The sequence below is a fragment of the Idiotropiscis lumnitzeri genome, chromosome 19 (genome assembly GCF_059441095.1).
Source record: "Idiotropiscis lumnitzeri isolate Australia: NSW breed Sydney's pygmy pipehorse chromosome 19, RoL_Ilum_1.0, whole genome shotgun sequence".
In the NCBI taxonomy this organism is placed as follows: domain Eukaryota; kingdom Metazoa; phylum Chordata; class Actinopteri; order Syngnathiformes; family Syngnathidae; genus Idiotropiscis; species Idiotropiscis lumnitzeri.
Window position 1 is genome coordinate 1,755,051 of NC_142409.1, and position 18,991 is coordinate 1,774,041.

At 45.0% G+C, this 18,991-nt stretch overlaps 1 protein-coding gene across 3 annotated transcripts in view; it reads left to right on the forward strand.

Moving 5' to 3' along the window:
* Positions 1 to 16,886, forward strand: part of f3a (coagulation factor III, tissue factor a) — a 28,996-nt gene extending 12,110 nt beyond the window's left edge. For all 3 annotated transcript variants that reach the window (XM_088283100.1, XM_088283098.1, XM_088283099.1), the window contains one exon: positions 15,017 to 16,886. In XM_088283100.1, coding sequence (XP_088139226.1) covers positions 15,017 to 15,159 — 143 coding nt within the window. In that variant the 3' untranslated portion in view covers positions 15,160 to 16,886. The remainder of the gene's footprint in view (positions 1 to 15,016) is intronic.
* Positions 16,887 to 18,991: the final 2,105 nt, after the last annotated feature.

An 18,991-nucleotide genomic window follows, 5' to 3' on the forward strand; every position in this document is an offset into this window, starting at 1 on the left:
CCCCTCCAGACATCCCTGGCATTGTTCCGCTGCAGTTGTTCTTCCATCCGCATCCTGTAGGACTTTTTCCCCTCTCGGATCCTCCTTCTCAGCTGACGCTGCACTCTCTTCAGCTCGTCCTTGTCGCCTGAAACAAAAGCCCTCTTTTTCTCCTTCAGGAGAGCTTTAATGTCCGGTGTGATCCAGGGTTTGTTGTTGGAGAAACATCTTACAGTCCTGGTGGGAATGGTGTACTCCATGCAGAAGTTAATATAGTCTGTAACTGTGTCTGTTAGACCATTAATGTCCTCACCGTGAGCTTCGCGGAATACCTCCCACACAGTTGTGTTGAAACAGTCCTTTAAGGCCTCCTCGGCTTCTCCGGACCATCGCTGAACTGTGCGTGTCACGGCTGGCTGCCTGCGGACGAGAGATTTGTACACAGGCAGGAGAGCAACCAAGTTGTGGTCAGCTTTGCCCAGCGGGGGGAGGGGCAGTGACGTGTACGCCTCCTTGGTGTTGGCATAGAAGAGGTCCAATATTTTATTGTCTCTGGTGTGGCAGGTTACATATTGTGTGAATGAAGGCAGAGAGGAGGAAGGAGAAGCATGATTGAAGTCACCAGAGATAAGGAACAAGGCATTTGGGTGCTGTGTTTGTAGCCTGCTCACAGCTGCATTCAGTACATCACAGGCTGTCTCACCGTTAGCAGAGGGTGGCACGTACGCCGCCACCGCGATCACATGACTGAACTCTCGCGGTAAATAGACCGGACGCATGCTAACAGCTATCATCTCAATGTCCCGACTGCAAAGTTGATCCTTAACAGTTATGTGCCCAGGGTTACACCATCTATCATTAACAAACACAGCCAGCCCTCCCCCTTTTCTCTTACCGCTCTCCAGTGTCCTGTCCGCGCGTAGTATTTGGAAGCCGTCCAATTCCACGACGGCGTCCGGCGTTAGCTCTGTTAGCCACGACTCCGTGAACACCAGCAAGCTAGCCTCCCGGACAATCCTCTCGTGCCGGGTTAGCGCTGTTAGCTCGTCCATTTTGTTGGGGAGGGATCGAACATTCCCCATAATAACGGACGGGAGGACAGGGTGATATCGTCTCCTCCTTGCCTGGCGTTTAGCCCCCGCACGACATCCCCCGTCTCTTCCTCCTCAGCTCGCGGGGGATATCGGGTCTCGCTCCGGGAGCCCACGCGGGGTTAGCACGGAGTGCTAACAGCTGATCTCTTGTGTACACGATCGATCCGTAGCTCCGAGTTTCGTCTCCGGACACGATCGCGCAAAAAACAGCCCCCAACAGCAGGAAAACCACCGCAAGTTGGATGTCCATTGCTGAGGTGAGGTAAAAATAAAATAAAAAAGGGTAAAGGGAAAAAACACACGAAAAAGGCTCAATAGTGAGCCACGCTGCTGTAAACAGGCAGCCACTCGCGCGGCGCCGGAACCGGAAGCCATCCACACCTGTGGACAATTTAGAGTGTTCAATTAACTTAGCCTGCATGTTCATGGAATGTGGGAGGAAACCGGTGTACCCACAGAAAACCCACACAGGGAGAACATGCAAAGCCCATACAGGAAGGCCAGGGGCTGAATTCAAACCCACAACCTTTGCACTGTCAGACAGACATGCTAACCAGTCATCCACTGTGCTGTTTTATCTAAACCAACAATACAATTCAATACAATATATACTATCATAAAACTACAATGTACAAAGTATGAAATATGTCCTTCACTAGTTAGGGTCAAGGGTTCATTGGTTAATTAAATGCAATATATAAATTACAATTACCAGTAAATAAATTAATCTATCCATCCATTATACAAGCCGCTTATGCTTTAATTTGTTAAATTAATTACAATTAATTGTAAAATAAGATGCATGTTCTCTATGTCTATACCACACAATACACATGCACACAGCCAAACAGTTGGGCTTGTGAAGTGTACGATCTGTAACCAATTTCATTGGTTGTTGGGCTAACCAATAAAATTGGCAAGTCCCATAATCAACCGAATTGGTCAAATTCTGACAAATCTATTGGTTAATGTAACCAATATCATCTTAACCAACTAGATTGCTATTTTTTTTAATCAATCTGTTTGTGTTTTTGAGTGCAAATTAGGACTGTTAGTAGTTTTTCGAGTTTTAATATGAACTACATTCTGTAAGACTTAACAAAAAAAATGTTTGGGAAGGAGAGTAAAATTAAAAATAGAAAGATTTCTGAACATATATTCAACCTGTTGCAAGTCTATGACCTACATTTTGAAAGATATATAGTGATTATTTGCTAGTTGTGTTTGTCTTGTACAGAACCATTTAAACTTTGGCTTTATGACAATGGAATGTTTCTATGGTTCAACTGTTGCCATAATACTCCCTGAGCGGTCTCTATATCTTGGTGGAGGGGATTGTGGGTCCCCATAAAGCCTGGTTCACGCAGCAAGATTTTGAAATTGTTTTGAGGCTCCCAAAACTTGAGATACCCCACACATGATGATAAAAAAAAAAATCAAGGTCATTACAGTTTTGAATGGACAGTGTGTGGAGTACAAAACCTTTTGAGATTAAATGTGACTTCAGGTTAAACAAACCGGATGAAGAAGAGGTAGTGGTGATAGTTTGTGGTATGTTTTTAGCAGAAAGAAAGCGACAAGCAATGCAAGCAAGAAAGCATGATCCCTGACTTTCTGTCATTCTATGAGTGTTGTGATTTTGGATACCCCACTGTGCTTCTCGATGCCTTGTCACCTCCTTTTCTGATTGGCTGCACATCACTGTCAATAGGCTGCATGCTTCTTTGTCCTCGGGGCACCCCACAAGTGAAGTCAGGCCGAAACAATATATGTTGAATATCCCCGAATTGAGATCGGAACGTCCTTCCGAGCTGTCGATATCAGTCTGAACACACCATAGGAATATCTGATAAAATCATCATTGACATCCCGACAGCTTGATCAGTGCCTCAGAGACTGTATAACAGAAAGGTGTGCACTTTCATTTATATACAATCAATTACACAAGGACTAAAACAAATGAACATTGCTTAAATAAAACAGGACTGGGAGAAAGAGTTGGGAATAGTAATTTCTCAAGACATCTGTATAAGTGTTTGAAATCTAGCAACTGCTCCCTCAATGCTAGACATTGTTTGATTCAGTTTAAAATTGTACATAGATCACATTATTCGAAGGTAAAGCTGCATAAAATTTTTCCAGAAGTTTCACCCGTGTGTAATAAATGTAAACAAGCGGAAGCGGATTTAGCACATAGCTATGTATTTTGTCCTAAATTAGAAGAGTTTTGGGTTGAAATATTTTCATGTTTTCCTAAGATTTTTGGTGTCCAATTAACATAAGATCCACTTCTGATCATACTGGGTACATCAGAACCTTCTATACACCTAAAGGATGCACAGCAGCAGCTGCTGTCATATGGCAGTTTATGTGCAAAGAAATTAATTCTACTATTGGAAAGGGCAAACTGTACCAACTTTCAAAGCTTGGACATCACTACTTACTGATATCCTTCACCTGGAGAGGATTTGATATGTCCTCAACGAAAGACTAGAAGAATTTGAGAAGATTTGGAGACTAATGCGTACATTCCTGGAGAGAATAGATGTTTAAAACACTGTGTAGTTGTCATATCTATTGGTAGCACTACTCTGGGGTGGGGTGGGGGAGGATTTATTATTTGTTAAATGTATTCATTTTCCCTTATAGATAATTTTCTATTTATTATTATTATTATTATGGACTATTATTTAGTTATGTTCCCGGGTTGTTTTTTGGTTGGATTGTGGAAAATGAGGCACAATGTCTGTTCAATAACTGTATTAATGATATGCTCTTTCTCAGAATAAAAATATTTGAAACAAAATCATCATTGAAGCTTGGGCTGGGCGATATGGCTGAAAACTATATTGCGATACAAGTATGTCATATCGGTTGATATCAATGTATATCAAATTTTTATTTATTTATTTTTTAGTATTGAAGATAAAAAAGGAAACATGGCTGAATTCTGATTAGTTTTGTTGGTTCCGGCGCCGCGCGAGTGGCTGCCTGTTTACAGCAGCGTGGCTCACTATTGAGCCTTTTTCGTGTGTTTTTTCCCTTTACCCTGTTTTATTTTATTTTTACCTCATCTCAGCAATGGACATACAACTTGCGGTGGTTTTACTGCTGTTGGGGGCTGTTTTTTGCGCGATCGTGTCCGGAGGCGAAACTCTGAGCTACGGATCTATCGTGTACTCAAGAGATCAGCTGTTAGCACTCCATGCTAACCCCGCGTCGGCTCCCGGAGCGAGACCCGATATCCCCCGCGAGCTGAGGAGGCGTGCGGGGGCTAAACGCCAGGCAAGGAGGAGACAATACCCCCCCGTCCTCCCGTCCGTTATTATGGGGAATGTTAGATCCCTCCCCAATAAAATGGACGAGCTAACAGCGCTAACCCGGCACGAGAGGATTGTCCGGGAGGCTAGCTTGCTGGTGTTCACGGAGTCGTGGCTAACAGAGCTAATGCCGGACGCCGTCGTGGAATTGGACGGCTTCCAAATACTACGCGCGGACAGGACACTGGAGAGCGGTAAGAGGAAAGGGGGAGGGCTGGCTGTGTTTGTTAATGATAGATGGTGTAACCCTGGGCACATAACTGTTGAGGATCAACTTTGCAGTCGGGACATTGAACTGATAGCTGTTAGCATGCGTCCGTTCTATTTACCGCGAGAGTTCAGTCATGTGATCGCGGTGGCGGCGTTCAAGCCACCCTCTGCAAACAGTGAGACAGCCTGTGACGTACTGACTGCAGCTGTGAGCAGGCTACAAACACAGCACCCAAATGCCCTGCTCCTTATCTCTGGTGACTTCAATCATGCTTCTCCTTCCTCCTCTCTGCCTTCATTCACACAATATGTAACCTGCCACACCAGAGACAATAAAATATTGGACCTTTTCTATGCCAACACCAAGGAGGCGTACACATCACTGCCCCTCCCCCCGCTGGGCAAAGCTGACCACAACTTGGTTGCTCTCCTGCCTGTGTACAAACCTCTGGTCCGCAGGCAGCCAGCTGTGACGCGCACAGTTCAGCGATGGTCCGGAGAAGCCGAAGAGGCCTTAAAGGACTGTTTCAACACAACTGTGGGGGAGGTATTCAGGGAATCTCACGGTGAGGACATTAATGGTCTAACAGACACAATTACAGACTATATTAACTTCTGCATGGAGAACACCATTCCCACCAGGACTGTAAGATGTTTCTCCAACAACAAACCCTGGATCACACCGGACATTAAAGCTCTCCTGAAGGAGAAAAAGAGGGCTTTCGTGTCAGGCGACAAGGACGAGCTGAAGAGGGTGCAGCGTCAGCTGAGAAGGAGGATCCGAGAGGGGAAAAAGTCCTACAGGATGCGGATGGAGGAACAACTGCAACGGAACAATGCCAGGGATGTCTGGAGGGGCCTGAAGACCATCTCAGGCCACGGACAACCAGGTGAGACCCAGAAGGGGGGGGGGGGCTTCAGTGGGCAAATGAGTTGAACCTATTTTTCAATAGGTTTGATCAAATGCCTGACCCCGCGCAGGCTCCCCTGCTGCAGCCCCCACCAACCCCTCCTGCCACTGCGAACGAGACCCTCTCTCCCCCTCTCTCTCCCCTCTCTCTCTCCACAGGCTCCAGTTCCCAGCCTCATCAGACAACCACCACTTCCTCCTGCTCAGCCTTGTTCCTCACAACATCTCAGGTGAAGAACCAGCTGAGGAACAGGAAGGCAGCCGGCCCAGATGGGATTAGCTCCCAGCTCCTCAAATCCTGCGAAGACCAGCTGTGTGGAATCGTCCAGCACATGTTCAACCTGAGCCTGAAGCTGGGCAGAGTCCCCCAGCTGTGGAAAACATCCTGCCTGGTTCCGGTTCCAAAGACACCCCATCCGAAGGAGCTCAACAACTTCAGACCAGTGGCGCTGACGTCTCATCTGATGAAGACCCTGGAGAGACTGGTCCTCGTCCATCTACGCCCCCTGGTCAGCTCCTCAATGGACCCACTCCAGTTCGCATACCAGCCTGGCATCAGTGTGGATGATGCCATCATCTACATGCTCTACACTTCACTCTCCCACCTGGAGAAGGCGGGGGGCACGGTGAGGATCATGTTCTTTGATTTCTCAAGTGCTTTCAACACCATCCAGCCCGCCTTATTGGGAGACAAGCTGGAGCAGGCGGGAGTGGCCCACCACCTCATCACATGGATCCACGACTACCTCACAAACTGGCCACAGTATGTGAGGACACAGGACTGTGTGTCTGACGTGCTCCTCTGCACCACGGGAGCGCCGCAGGGAACTGTTCTGCCTCCCTTCCTGTTCACCCTCTACACCTCAGACTACAAATACAATTCCACAACCTGTCACCTGCAGAAGTTCTCTGATGACTCTGCGATTGTCGGCCTCATCACTGACGGTGACGATCGGGAGTACAGAGGGGTTACGCAGGGGTTTGTGGACTGGTGTCAGCAGAACCGCCTCCAAATCAATGCTGTGAAATCCAAAGAGCTGGTGGTGGATTTCCGCAAGCGTCGGCACTCTCCACCTGCACCAGTGAATATCCAGGGAACAGACGTTGAGAGGGTCTCAATTTACAAGCACCTGGGTGTTCATCTGAACACTAAACTGGACTGGAGCGACAACACAGACGCTCTCTATAGGAAGGGTCAGAGCAGACTCTTCCTACTCAGGAGGCTGAGGTCCTTTGGCGTTCGGGGAACACTCCTGTTAGAATAATATTAAGAGGTTATTATACATTTGCCGTGATGCAGCTTATTTTAATATGTAGCGCATATAACATGTTGCAGTTTAATAGAGTGAACTATGCTGAGTGTTTGCAGTGTGAGGGGTGATACAGGGAGACACCTCTACTGCAGAGAGGTGTCTGCAATTGGCGGGGCGGTGGCACTTCTTCAGAAGTGAGGATGAAGTAAACAACATCGTGAGGAGCCCTGATAAGTTGGCATCGAAGTCTGAAGCAAGCAACATCGTGCTGGGTCATAAAAGATGTTGACGTCAAAGTCAGCTGCGACCCATGGCGGCACGCCAATTATAAACCGGACTAAACCAGCTTTTGAGAAGACGAACTGTACCACCCTTGAGTGTAATCTGATTTCTTGAAGTGTAATCTGATTCCCCGATGTTATAAAAGGGAATGTGTGAAAAGCATCGAGGAACAGAGGGGAGATAAAGTTGTCAAATAAACTTTGTTAACCTTTCTGTCTCCACTTGGGCTGCGTGTCTCTCCTTTTAGCTAACGAACACTATATGTCAAATTGGCGAACCTGACAACTCCTCAGGAACTTCTATGACTCAGTGGTTTCATCAGTCATCTTCTATGGAGTGGTCTCCTGGGCAGGAGGCATCTCGGGCCGGGACAAAAAGAGACTGGACAAACTAGTGAGGAGGGCCAGTCTGTCCTGGGCTGCTCCCTGGACTCTGTGGACTCAGTGGGGGGCAGGAGGATGACGGCAAAACTGTCATCAATGCTGGACAACCCAGCCCACCTACTCAATGACATTCTGAGAACACTCCACAGCTCCTTCAGTGATAGACTGTTACACCCTCGCTGTACCAAAGAGAGATTTCGCCGCTCCTTCCTGCCGACTGCTGTCAGACTTTTTGACAAGATCATTGGGTCAGGCCTACAAACAGGAGGGCATTAGTGCAATTGTGCAGTCCTAGGATGCAATATACACTACTATTGTACTTTCAGCCAATGGTGTACTTAAATATTGACCAATGATGTATTTTGTTTACCATTACAGTATTCTTATAACAGTACTTCTATCACTGCAGTATTTCTACCATTGCAGGACGTTCACTATTACAGTACTTTTATCATTGCAGTACTTTTATCATTGCAGTACCTTTACTATTAGAGTACTTTCATCATTGCAGTATTTTTCTATCGTTGCAGTACTTTTACTATTACAGTACTTTTACCATTGCAGTATATTTTATCATTGCAGTACTTTTACCATTACAGTACTTTTATCATTGCAGTATTTTCTATCATGCAGTACTTTTCTATCATTTCAGTACTCTTACCATAACAGTACTTTTATCATTGCAATATTTTTATCATTGCAGTATTTTCAATCATTCAGTAGTTTTTATCATTACAGCGTTTCCCCCTCTGTATAATGGACAGGCATTAGAATCAGAATCAGAAATCCCTTTATTGTCATTGTACTCAAGTGTGCAACGAGATTAGAGAGCTCCCCTCTCCAGTGCAATACAACAATAATAAAATATATAAATTAGATAAATAAGAGAATAGTTAGTGCAATGGAAAATAATACTGAATAGGGTATATACAAACACATCACGTTGCTGTTCTGCAAGGTACGGGTGGTCGTGTGTGTGTGTGTGTGTGTGAGTTTAGAAGGGAGATGGCTCTTGGGAAGAAACTGTCTATTGGTCCTTGATTTGATGCACCTGTAGCGCCTGCCAGAGGGCATCAGGTCCAATAGGTGTGAGTTTGGGTGGGTATTGTCTTTGACGATGTTGAGAGCCCTTCTGAGGCACCGGGCGGTGTAGATGTCCGACAGTGAGGGGAGAGGGCAGCCAATAATCCTTTGCGCTGTTTTGACTGTCCTCTGGAGCCTCACTCTGTCCGCCTCAGTGCAGCCGCTGTACCAGGTGGAGACACAGTACGTCAGCAGGCTCTCAATGGACAAGTGGTAGAAGGCCAGCAGCAGCTTCCTGTCCAGGTTGAATTTCCTGAGGACTCTCAGGAAGTGCAGACGCTGGTGGACCTTCTTTACCACTGCTGTGGTGTTGTGTGTCCAAGAAAGGTCATCGGAGATCTGTACTCCCAGGAACTTGAACGTGTGGACCCTCTCCACACACACGCCTTCGATGCAGAGGGGGGGCGGTACCGTTTTGTTCCTCCTGAAGTCGATGACGATCTCCTTTGTTTTTGCAATGTTGAGTTGCAGTCTGTTGTCCTCGCACCAAGCCGTCAGTCTCTGGACCTCCTCTCTGTAGGCTGTCTCGTCACCTTCCGAGATCAGACCGACCACTGTCGTGTCGTCAGCAAACTTGACGATGGTGTTGTTACCGTGGGCCGGGCTGCAGTCGTAGGTGTAGAGGGCGTATAGGACGGCTGGAATGCACAAATATTGTTTGGCTAGCTGAGACACTTTTGGAAAGTTGCACTCATTTAATTTCCACCACTCCAAGGGGTCAGACTCACTATTCGCATCATGGCACTGTATGTAGCTTTCCAGCTCACTTTCAACTTTTTGCGTTTCAGTTAAAGGTGAGGCCTCTTCACCCTCTTGACTTTTTACTTGGAAGAAACTACCTAGCGATTTGCGTTGTTTCTTCACCGGTGGCAGAGGTGGTTCAATGGCAGCTCCTCTTCGTTTGCCCTGGTCCACTGATATCTCTGCCTGTGATTGGACCGAGTCGTTATCCAATAACTCAGACACTGCTCTTTTTTTTAATGACCTCTACCTAGTCTGAACGAACGTACCGTGTCTTGAATCTAGGATCCACAAAGGCAGCCATATCAAGGATATCATCTGTGGCCAACTCGGCTCATTTCTCATCAAAATAAGTCATGATTGTGGTCTTCAGCTCTTTTGTGGGTTGAGTGTCCCGCTCTTTTCCCTTGAGCAAATTTGTACGCAACAGATGGAATACTGGCTTCACATAAGAGATTGTCACATATGACTCCCCAGAGAGGGAGTCTGTGAATTCCAGAAGAGGAGTTAAAGCCTCATGCAGAGACTCAAGAACATCAATGTCTTGCTATGTAGGGATCAGGGGCCTGGTGATTTTGTCTGCAGACAAAACTTCACTGATTGCCTTTTGTTGTTAGAGGACCCTTGGCACCATCTTCTGTTTTGAGCCCCACCTGGTTGGTGACTCTGTAACTAGCTGGTGTTTTGGGAGATGAAGGTGTTCCTGAGCTTTCAAAAGGTCCCTCTTTTTTTCCACGAATAGAAGTGTTACGAGTGTGTATTGTAGCACGGCGGACCCAAGAATGGGGACAGAGGCAGAAATCAAACAAAATAGAGTTTTATTTAACAAAGGGAGCACATCAGACGGGATTAAGAAAAAACACAAAAAACTCCACTATACGAAACGAGCCGCGATACGCAAAAAAATCTAAAGGTGAATGGGTGGAAACAAGGAGCTAGCCGCCAAAAACAGGACTAACCCAAACAAAAAAAAACAAAGCGAATACTCTAAAGACAAAAAGAAAAACTCCGCCACCTGGGGAACACTCAATAATATCTACACTAACAAATTAAACTAACCTACACGAGGTTAGAGGACTACATCGAATTACTAGAGCCAGGAAAGACTAACGTGGACGCTATCGACGCAACACAGAAAAACTCACGATACGAAATGCGCACTGGGAGATGGCAACTGGACACAATATTCCGGCGACTAGCTCCTCTTTCTCCAGTGCTTAAGAAGCCCACTAACAATGATGACCATCAGGTGTGCGTTGGAGACGCACCTGAGACAATTTCTTACACACACCAACAGCCCTTTCCACTCCTTTATCCTTCCCTGCGAGACCTATTGAAACACAAGTGTAAAAATTGTGTAAATAAGGATAACAGATTGGTAAGTACAACAGCTAATGTGCTTTCAATAGTAATAATACTACGAATATCATCAACAGTCAAACTAATTATGATATTAATGATAACAATGAAAGCTATCTACATATACATTTATATGGAGCTCTATTGGCTAATTAAATTCACATGAATCAACCAGGATTGATGGAGTACTTACCAATTGCAGAGTGCAAACGATGGCCAAAGCACTGTAGCCATGTCCAATTGTTTAACGAAGTTGCATTCACTACATTCACTACAAATTGGTCGTGTTACCGCCACTTGTCGGCACGACGATCTTGCATAGTTTACATACGGGGTCAGTCTTCTGACTCAAGTCGGACTTAAAATACCCAAAATACTGCCAAACTCGCGACGTAACCTTCCCTTTCTTATCAACGACTTCTTCACGCGCTGTCGTGCTCATCTATTTTTCCATCAGGGTACCGTGCATGCTGTTTTTTATGTTATGAGTCACGCTAGCTCAGCGGCGCATGTGTGAGCCTCAGGTTGCATTTCCCTAATGGGAGGGAGTTTGAGACGAGTTGGGCCGTGATAGGTCGAATCTGCTCCATTTTATTTATTTTTTTGAAGGAGGGGGTGGGGTGGTGCGGTTGGATCGATAATTTACCGATACCATTTTCTATTGATATCAGTCACGTAACTATCGTGACACACTCTCTAATCTCGTTGCACTCTTGAGTACAATGACAATAAAGGGATTTCTAATTCTAATTCTAAACATATCGATATCGAATTATCGGCACAGCCCTAATTGAAGCCATCCCGATTATAAGAGCGTCTTTCTGATTGTTGGGAGTGGAGAATCGTGACTGAAATGGGGCTAATAATCTTGCCACGTAAACCAGGCTGGGACTGTATGCCCCAGACTGTGTCACCCTTGGTAAACAGGGTCTAGGTAAGGGGCCAGACTAAGCAGGGTCCAGGACCCCATGATGATTGAAACAAACAGACATTGTTTTCCCTTCGTCTCCGTGGCCCCCCTGTGAAACCAGGCGTGGAGATGGGTCTCAAATAAAGACCAAACAGCAGCTCAGAGTACCCACCCTTTTGGAGTCCTTGAAAGGAGTGCCAGAGAGCGCTCTGGCTGGGGACTCCATCATTCTGCTGGGGGACTTCCATGTGGGAGTCTGGGTTCCCTCACGTAGGACAGTGAGACCTGGGTGGCGTGATTAGGAGGAACTACCCCACCGACCAGAACCCAAGCATTGTGCTTGTCACGGATTGTCCATAACAAACATCATCTTCAGGCTTAAGGATGTTTATTGGTTCATGTGACACCCCAACACTTTAACTGCAATTTGATTATCCACTTTGTGGTTGTGTCACTGGATTTGTAGGTGCATGTCTTGGACGTTTGTGTGAAAACAGGGGTGGAACTATGAACCAATCACCATCTGGTAGAATGTTGGCTCCAGTGGTGAGGGATAATGCCGGTCTATCCTGGTAGGCCCAAACGTATTGTGAGGGTTTGCTGGAAATCTCCGGCAGAATTCCCTGTCACAAAGGTCTGCTGGAAATGTCTGACAAAACCCCATTCGGTAGTAGTTTTATTTCCACCTCTGACAGAACCGCCACCTAGCATAACTTTTACTTTTCTACTGGTGTCACCGTGGGTTCTTATGGGTTAAGTAGTTTAAAAAAAAATAATTACTTGGGTTTCGATTGCTGTAGTGGTACACTCGCCTGACTTGTTTCCGGGCAGCGTGAGATCGGTACCCGCTCTGTGACTGTGTCAGCGTGCGCCCGGTGACTGGCTGGCGACCAGTTCAGAGTGTGGGGTCACCTTTCGCCCGAAGTCATCTGAAATAGGCTCCAGGAGCCCCTGCGACTTTGTACTGGTTAAGCGGTATTGAAGATGACACACTCTCATACTTTTACTTCAGTAAAAAAAACAAAAAAAAACTGTTGAGTTCACACTTCAACTTCTCTGAAAGTATTTTAAAATCCCAATATCTATACAGTAATACCCCGCTACTTCGCGGTTCACCTTTCGCGGCTTCAGTGCTTCGCGGGTCTAAAAAATATTCGGGGGCATTGTAGTTTCGCCGAGCGGCACGAGGGGGCGCTGGAGCGGTTAGACGGCCGGCGTGCGCCGAAGAGGAGAGTGGACGAAGAAGAGAGTGGACGAAGAAGAGCACGTTCCCCCGGACACGATTGGTGGCGACGTTTCGCGCGGTTCGGACCGTACCAGAGCTCCGGCCGGCGTGTGTGGCAGTTAAGCCGTAGAGGAGCGCCTTCCCCGGGCACGGGCGGTTCCAAGCGGCCCCTAAGTTTAACCGAATGTAAGCTCTGGAGGAGGAGGGCGGGCGTGTGTCACAGTTAAGCCGAATAGGAGCACCTCTTCCGCCCGGGCACAAGCGTAGCGTGAGGCTGTCAGTTATGAATGAATAAATAAATAAATGAAGAATGCCACCTTTCATTTCACTGTCATGATCCGTGCCTGTCATGCCGCGTGTGTTTTTGTTTTTTCAGCTGTGTGGGCGTTCCTCCAGCGATCGTCTCGCGCCATGCCGTCAGCTGCTGCGAGACGCGCTGATTACACTGACTATATTGTGATTATAATAAATATCTTTGTATCACCACCTTTTTTCCCGTGTCTGCGTTTGGAGAGTCCTGCTCAATCCTCCAGCTCTGCTGGAGGATCATAACATTCACAGGGCACACCGGACGGCGTACCAGCAGGTAAAAGTCGAAGTAATTAAATAAATACAAAAAGAAGTAATTGAATAAATACGAAAATAATGGCTGAGGAATAAAAAATAAGTTTTAATAATAATTTGGTTTTTTTTTGTTATAACATGAATTTCACTCTCTCTCTACCCATATATATATATATATATATATATATATATATATATATATATATATATATAAGTATTTTATTTTTTATTTTTTATTTTTTTTTGAAGGTGCGCCGCTACTTCGCGGATTTTCAGTTTTTGCGGGTGGTCTCGGTCCCCATTAACCGCGATAACCGGGGTATTTCTGTACTTCTACTTGAGTAATGAATGTCAATACTCTGGACTTGGGTGTCCTAAAACAACATTTTCCACTTCCGCTACCGATATTGCGGCCTAGAGCAATGTCCAATTTCGATATTGTCCGATACGGTATGAGCTGGAATAATGCTTTAATTTATTTTTTTAGGATGAATTGTTAGAAGAGACTTGATCAAGTTATACGATCAAACCGAAGAACAATAGTCAGCATATGTAGGTCTGAGAATATATGACCCATTTATTCCAAACATCGGGTACGTTTGACTATTAAATGGATACATACATACAATTAAGAGTTACCTGTTAGAAAATGCAGTTAGGAATGTAATCAAAGTGCCATAATATAAAGGTAACGTGAATATATATAAATCATTCTCACTCTCAATAACAATCTCATACAAACACACATGCGCACATGCTTTGTGACTGCGACATGTCGTTAACCACAAAAATACGTTTGTATTTTTGGAATTCCCGGCGCCAAATTTAACAGATGATATTGGTAAGATGGTGTTTAAATAGCAAAGCTGCGGGCAATTTGTAACGAGTATTAGTAAAGTATTTGCATACCAATTGCGGGCATAGCATTAGCATGCTAGCGGTTCGCGGTCCTCCATGATAACAAGCAGTTCAGATTATTTAGACAGTTGACACATTTCTTTGGAAATGTTTTTTAAAATAAGTCCTGCAGTGAATATGGTCCAAAAGAGTCACTTCTGTTCTTGTTTAGCCAGCAAGTTTCGAGCACGGCAAGGACTCGACTGTAGATCTCTCTCCCCCACATTAAAAATGTCATTCTGAAATAATCCACATTTTTATGAAATGTACCTGTAATCTACAACAGTAATGGGATACAGTTACATTTTTTTTTGTTGCCTGAATACATAACGCCTGAATACATAACGCCAGTAGATGTCTTTCCTTAAATTCACTATAAATCCCCCTCAAAAAAACAAAACAAAAAAAAAATATATATATATATATATTAATATTTATATATATACACACCTTGAGAAACCTCCCATAATCACAAAGTAACTCTTTGCCTCAAAGTAGGACCTGAACCATTTTTGGACTGTTCCATTTAATCCTACATAACTTCCTGACATGCTCAAGTTTATTTTGATCAATTGTATCAAATGCTGCACTGAGAACAAAAACATTAGCACGGACGCTTTACTTCTCAGTCAGATCTGAAGAGGGAATTCTTATCTCTCATATTTGTGGGAACAGTTCGGGGCACATGAGCACATTTGGAACCAAGACATTGTACTTTTGGGTCAGATGGATGGATGGATGGATGGATGGATGATTTATGTTTGTCATTAACTCTTCTGATAATGCAATGTCTTTTTTTCATACAGTGTATTCGGTGAGCGTGATTGCAACAGCCATCCTCCTCATCTTGCTGCTGATCATCGGAGCTGTTGTAGCAGTAGTGTGCTGCAGGCGCAAGAAGCGGGCCTTCGTAACTGAAAAAGAAGGAGTTCCACTCAAGAGTATATAGAAGCTATTCTTCAGTCACACGTCACTATTACGGTACATAGCAGCTCAGATGCAGTTCACTGGATGAACAAAACTAGTAGCAAGATTTTCTTTTTTTTTTTTTTTTTATGCGAAAATCAATATTTTGGTTCCTATGAAACCACTTTTGAATTTTTATGATATTTTGTAGACATACATAACAGAAAATTGTGTATCACACTAAAATTATTGCAGTGTTTTTGTTGATGTTCTGTTTAAAAAAAACAAAAACTCACTTCTGTACTATTTTAATTATCATCCTCCTCACCAGAATAATAATAATTCTTATAGTACAGACAGTAGATTTTTCCATACCAAAAATGATAAACACAAATCCCAGTCTCAAGTTTAACTATTATTTCCTTTTTGTTTTCAACAGTAACACGTCTGTATAACACTGTCACCAGTAGTTTGGGTTTTCACTGAAACCATACAAAGGGGATAAAAAACAAAAGAAGTTCAAATGACTGATCAACAGAATCAGAACACTAATAAAAAGCAACTGGGAGGGAGAGCCGTTAGCCGCTGCGTCTATGCGCGCCGCCATCTTGGAAAAAAAACCCCCCACATATATATATATATATATATATATATATGTATATATATATATATATATGTATGTATATATATGTATATATCAGGGTTCGCGGTTAACTTTAAAAACTGCTTGCCCATAGGGCAAGTGCCACTAAAATTTGCCTTGCCCGAGTAGCCAAATTACTTGCCCGACTTGGGCAAGTGACAATTTTTTTTCTCTAAGAATAAAATGTTTATGGTTGTAAAATGTGCGCCACAAATGTAAATAAACATATAATCTGATAAACATAAATTAATCTTGTTTTCATCATCAACCATGAAACCCTACTCACAACAGCAAATGTATCATCCTGTGCAGTTATTGAAAATGTTAATTGTAGTTTTAATAATGAACAAATCTGCATGTTAAATTGGGAAAATGATATTATAGCAATCCAGATTATCAATTTTAAATCCAGGAGAGCCTATTAATTGAGGAATCACATGAGTAAATTATGAGTGTGGGAAATTTGTGTATTCCTTTAAGACCAGTGCCTGTGGTGCGGCCTCCATAAGTTTCATAGCATAAACAGAACACAGTCACTGACACTATGTCAGGTCACATCATGGAGCTAATGAATTAACAGCCAATAATCAAATATTACTCCCTTCCTTACTCACAATTGAATTGTCTACTTAAAAATATTCGAGCTATTTTAGTCATGTCAGAGGAATCCGAAATGTTCGGATTTGAACAAACTCGTCGCCACTTGTAAACATGCGCAGAAGGTAAGAAAACTTCCGGCTATCAATTTTCGGCCGAAATATCGTAGGTTTTTGTTGTGTTTTTCAAACTTCAAATGAGGATGCAACTACAGCGAGTTTCAATCCTGCGGGATTTATTGACGTCCACTTTAACTCGACATTCACTGAACTAACTGATCCCCGTAGCGCCCGCCCATTGCCCCCGATAAGGCCAATGGACCATACCACAACATAAGGGGGTGTCTGGGTTAAACCATCACCATACAGTGCACACAAACAGATCACGCCACAGTTTTCGTCGGAATTAAAGATATTTGGCTGCTTTAGAAAATGCTTGCCCGGTCGGGCAAGTTGCCCATAATTTTACCTTGCCCGTGGCCAAATTTCACTTGCCCCGGGCAATCGGGAAGCGGTTAACCGCGAACCCTGTATATATATGTATATATGTATATATATATATATATATATGTATATATATATATATATATATATATATATATATGTATAAGTATATATATATATATATATATATATATGTATAAGTATATATATATATATAAATATATGTATAAGTATATATATATGTACAAGTATATATATGTATAAGTATATATATATATATATATATATATATATATATATATATATATACATATATACACACACACACACACACATACGCTCACACTCATACCTAGGGGCAATTTAGAGTGTTCAATCGACCTGCCATGCATGTTTTTGGAATGTGTGAGGATGTGGCGGACATTAGGACCATGCCTCTCACCCAGCAGGCATCCCGTTTGGGGGCGTATTCATGTTAATGTTTGTTGGCGCGAATTTGTGCCTGTGCGTTATTCTGTTGTTGGCAGTCTTGGAATAAAGACGTGTTCACAGTCAGTCGTGTGTGCTCATTTCAACTGCCACATTGGTGACCCCGACGCTGAGTATGTTTCAAGTCGTAGATGAAGAGGTGTCTTCCTCGGCCATGCCGCCCCAACTCCCTCATCTTGCAGCCGTCAACGCTACCGTGAGGCTACCGGAGTTCTGGCAGAGCGATCCGGCTTCGTGGTTCCAGCATGTGGAAGCGCTTTTCCACCTTCGTGGAATCACCTCCGATGACCCGAAGTACTACATGGTCGTGGCGTCCCTCGACCAACTGACTACACGTCGTGTTATGCAGCTATTGCGAGCACCTCCACATGGCGGAAAATACGACGCGCTCAAACAGCTTCTGCTGAGGAGGTTCTGTTTGTCGGACTCAGAGAGGGCAGATAGGCTCCTTTCCCTGCCCGGTTTGGGCGATGGCACGGCAGTGGATCTCATGGACAATATGCTGTCGCTCTTGGGTTCGGATGAGGGCGGTTTTATTTTCCCGCACATTTTCCTGCGACAGCTACCATCTCCGGTGCGCGCAGTGTTGGCTAACTCCGCTTGTCTGGCGACCGGCGATCATCGAGGTTTGGCTGAGGAAGCGGATCGAGTTCTGCTGGCTACGAGACGGTTCGCCGTGCAAAGTGTGGCGGCCGATTCCACCCTTGGGACGACACCAGACGTGGATCCGTCAACGGTGGCCGCGGTGGTCGTTCGAAAGCGTCGTGGGAAGGTTCTCTGCTTCTTCCATCAGCGGTTTGGCGCCAGGGCTCGGCGTTGTGTTCCCCCCTGCACCTACGAAGCTCCGGGAAACTCCAACGCCGGCGTTCAGTAGTGGCTGTGGGCGCCGGCAAAGAGAGCGAGCTGCTTTTCCTTACAGACTCGTCCTCTGGACGACGTTTCCTGGTGGACTGCGGGTCGCAAGTCAGCCTGCTTACACCCTCCGCCGTGGACAAGGCGGGCGGCGTTTGCGGACCACCCCTGTGTGCGGCTAACGGCTCGCCCATCATCAGCTTTGGTTCCAGGTCGGTGACTCTGTGCTTCCATGGACGTGATTTCCAGTGGAACTTTCTTGTTGCCGCAATCACGGTTCCCATTATCGGCGCGGATTTTCTGTGTGCACATGGACTGCTCGTTGATGTCGCAAACCGCCGTTTGATTGACGCTGTTTCTTTTGCTACTTTTCCGTGTGAGGCTGGGGGACTCGGGCCATTAACGCATGCGAATTATTTGGCATCGGGTGACATTTATCAGCGCCTGCTGACAGACTTTCCCTCCCTAACGACTCCAGCCTTTTCCACCGCATGCACTAAACACGGGGTGGAGCATTTCATACCCACGGTCGGCCCGCCAGTTTTTGCTCGCGCGCGTCGCCTTGACGCGCCCAAATTAGCGATAGCAAAAGGGGAGTTTGCTACAATGGAGCGTTTGGGGATTGTGAGGCGTTCTAACAGTCCGTGGGCCTCGCCTTTACACATGGTGCCTAAAAGGGATGGTTCCTGGCGGCCTTGTGGTGATTTTCGTCGCCTTAACAATGTGACTACGCATGACCGTTACCCCATTCCACACATTCAAGACTTTTCCACCCGTTTGGCGGGCACCACCATTTTTTCAAAAGTGGACTTGGTCCGTGGTTACCACCAGGTGCCTGTGCAGGCGGAAGA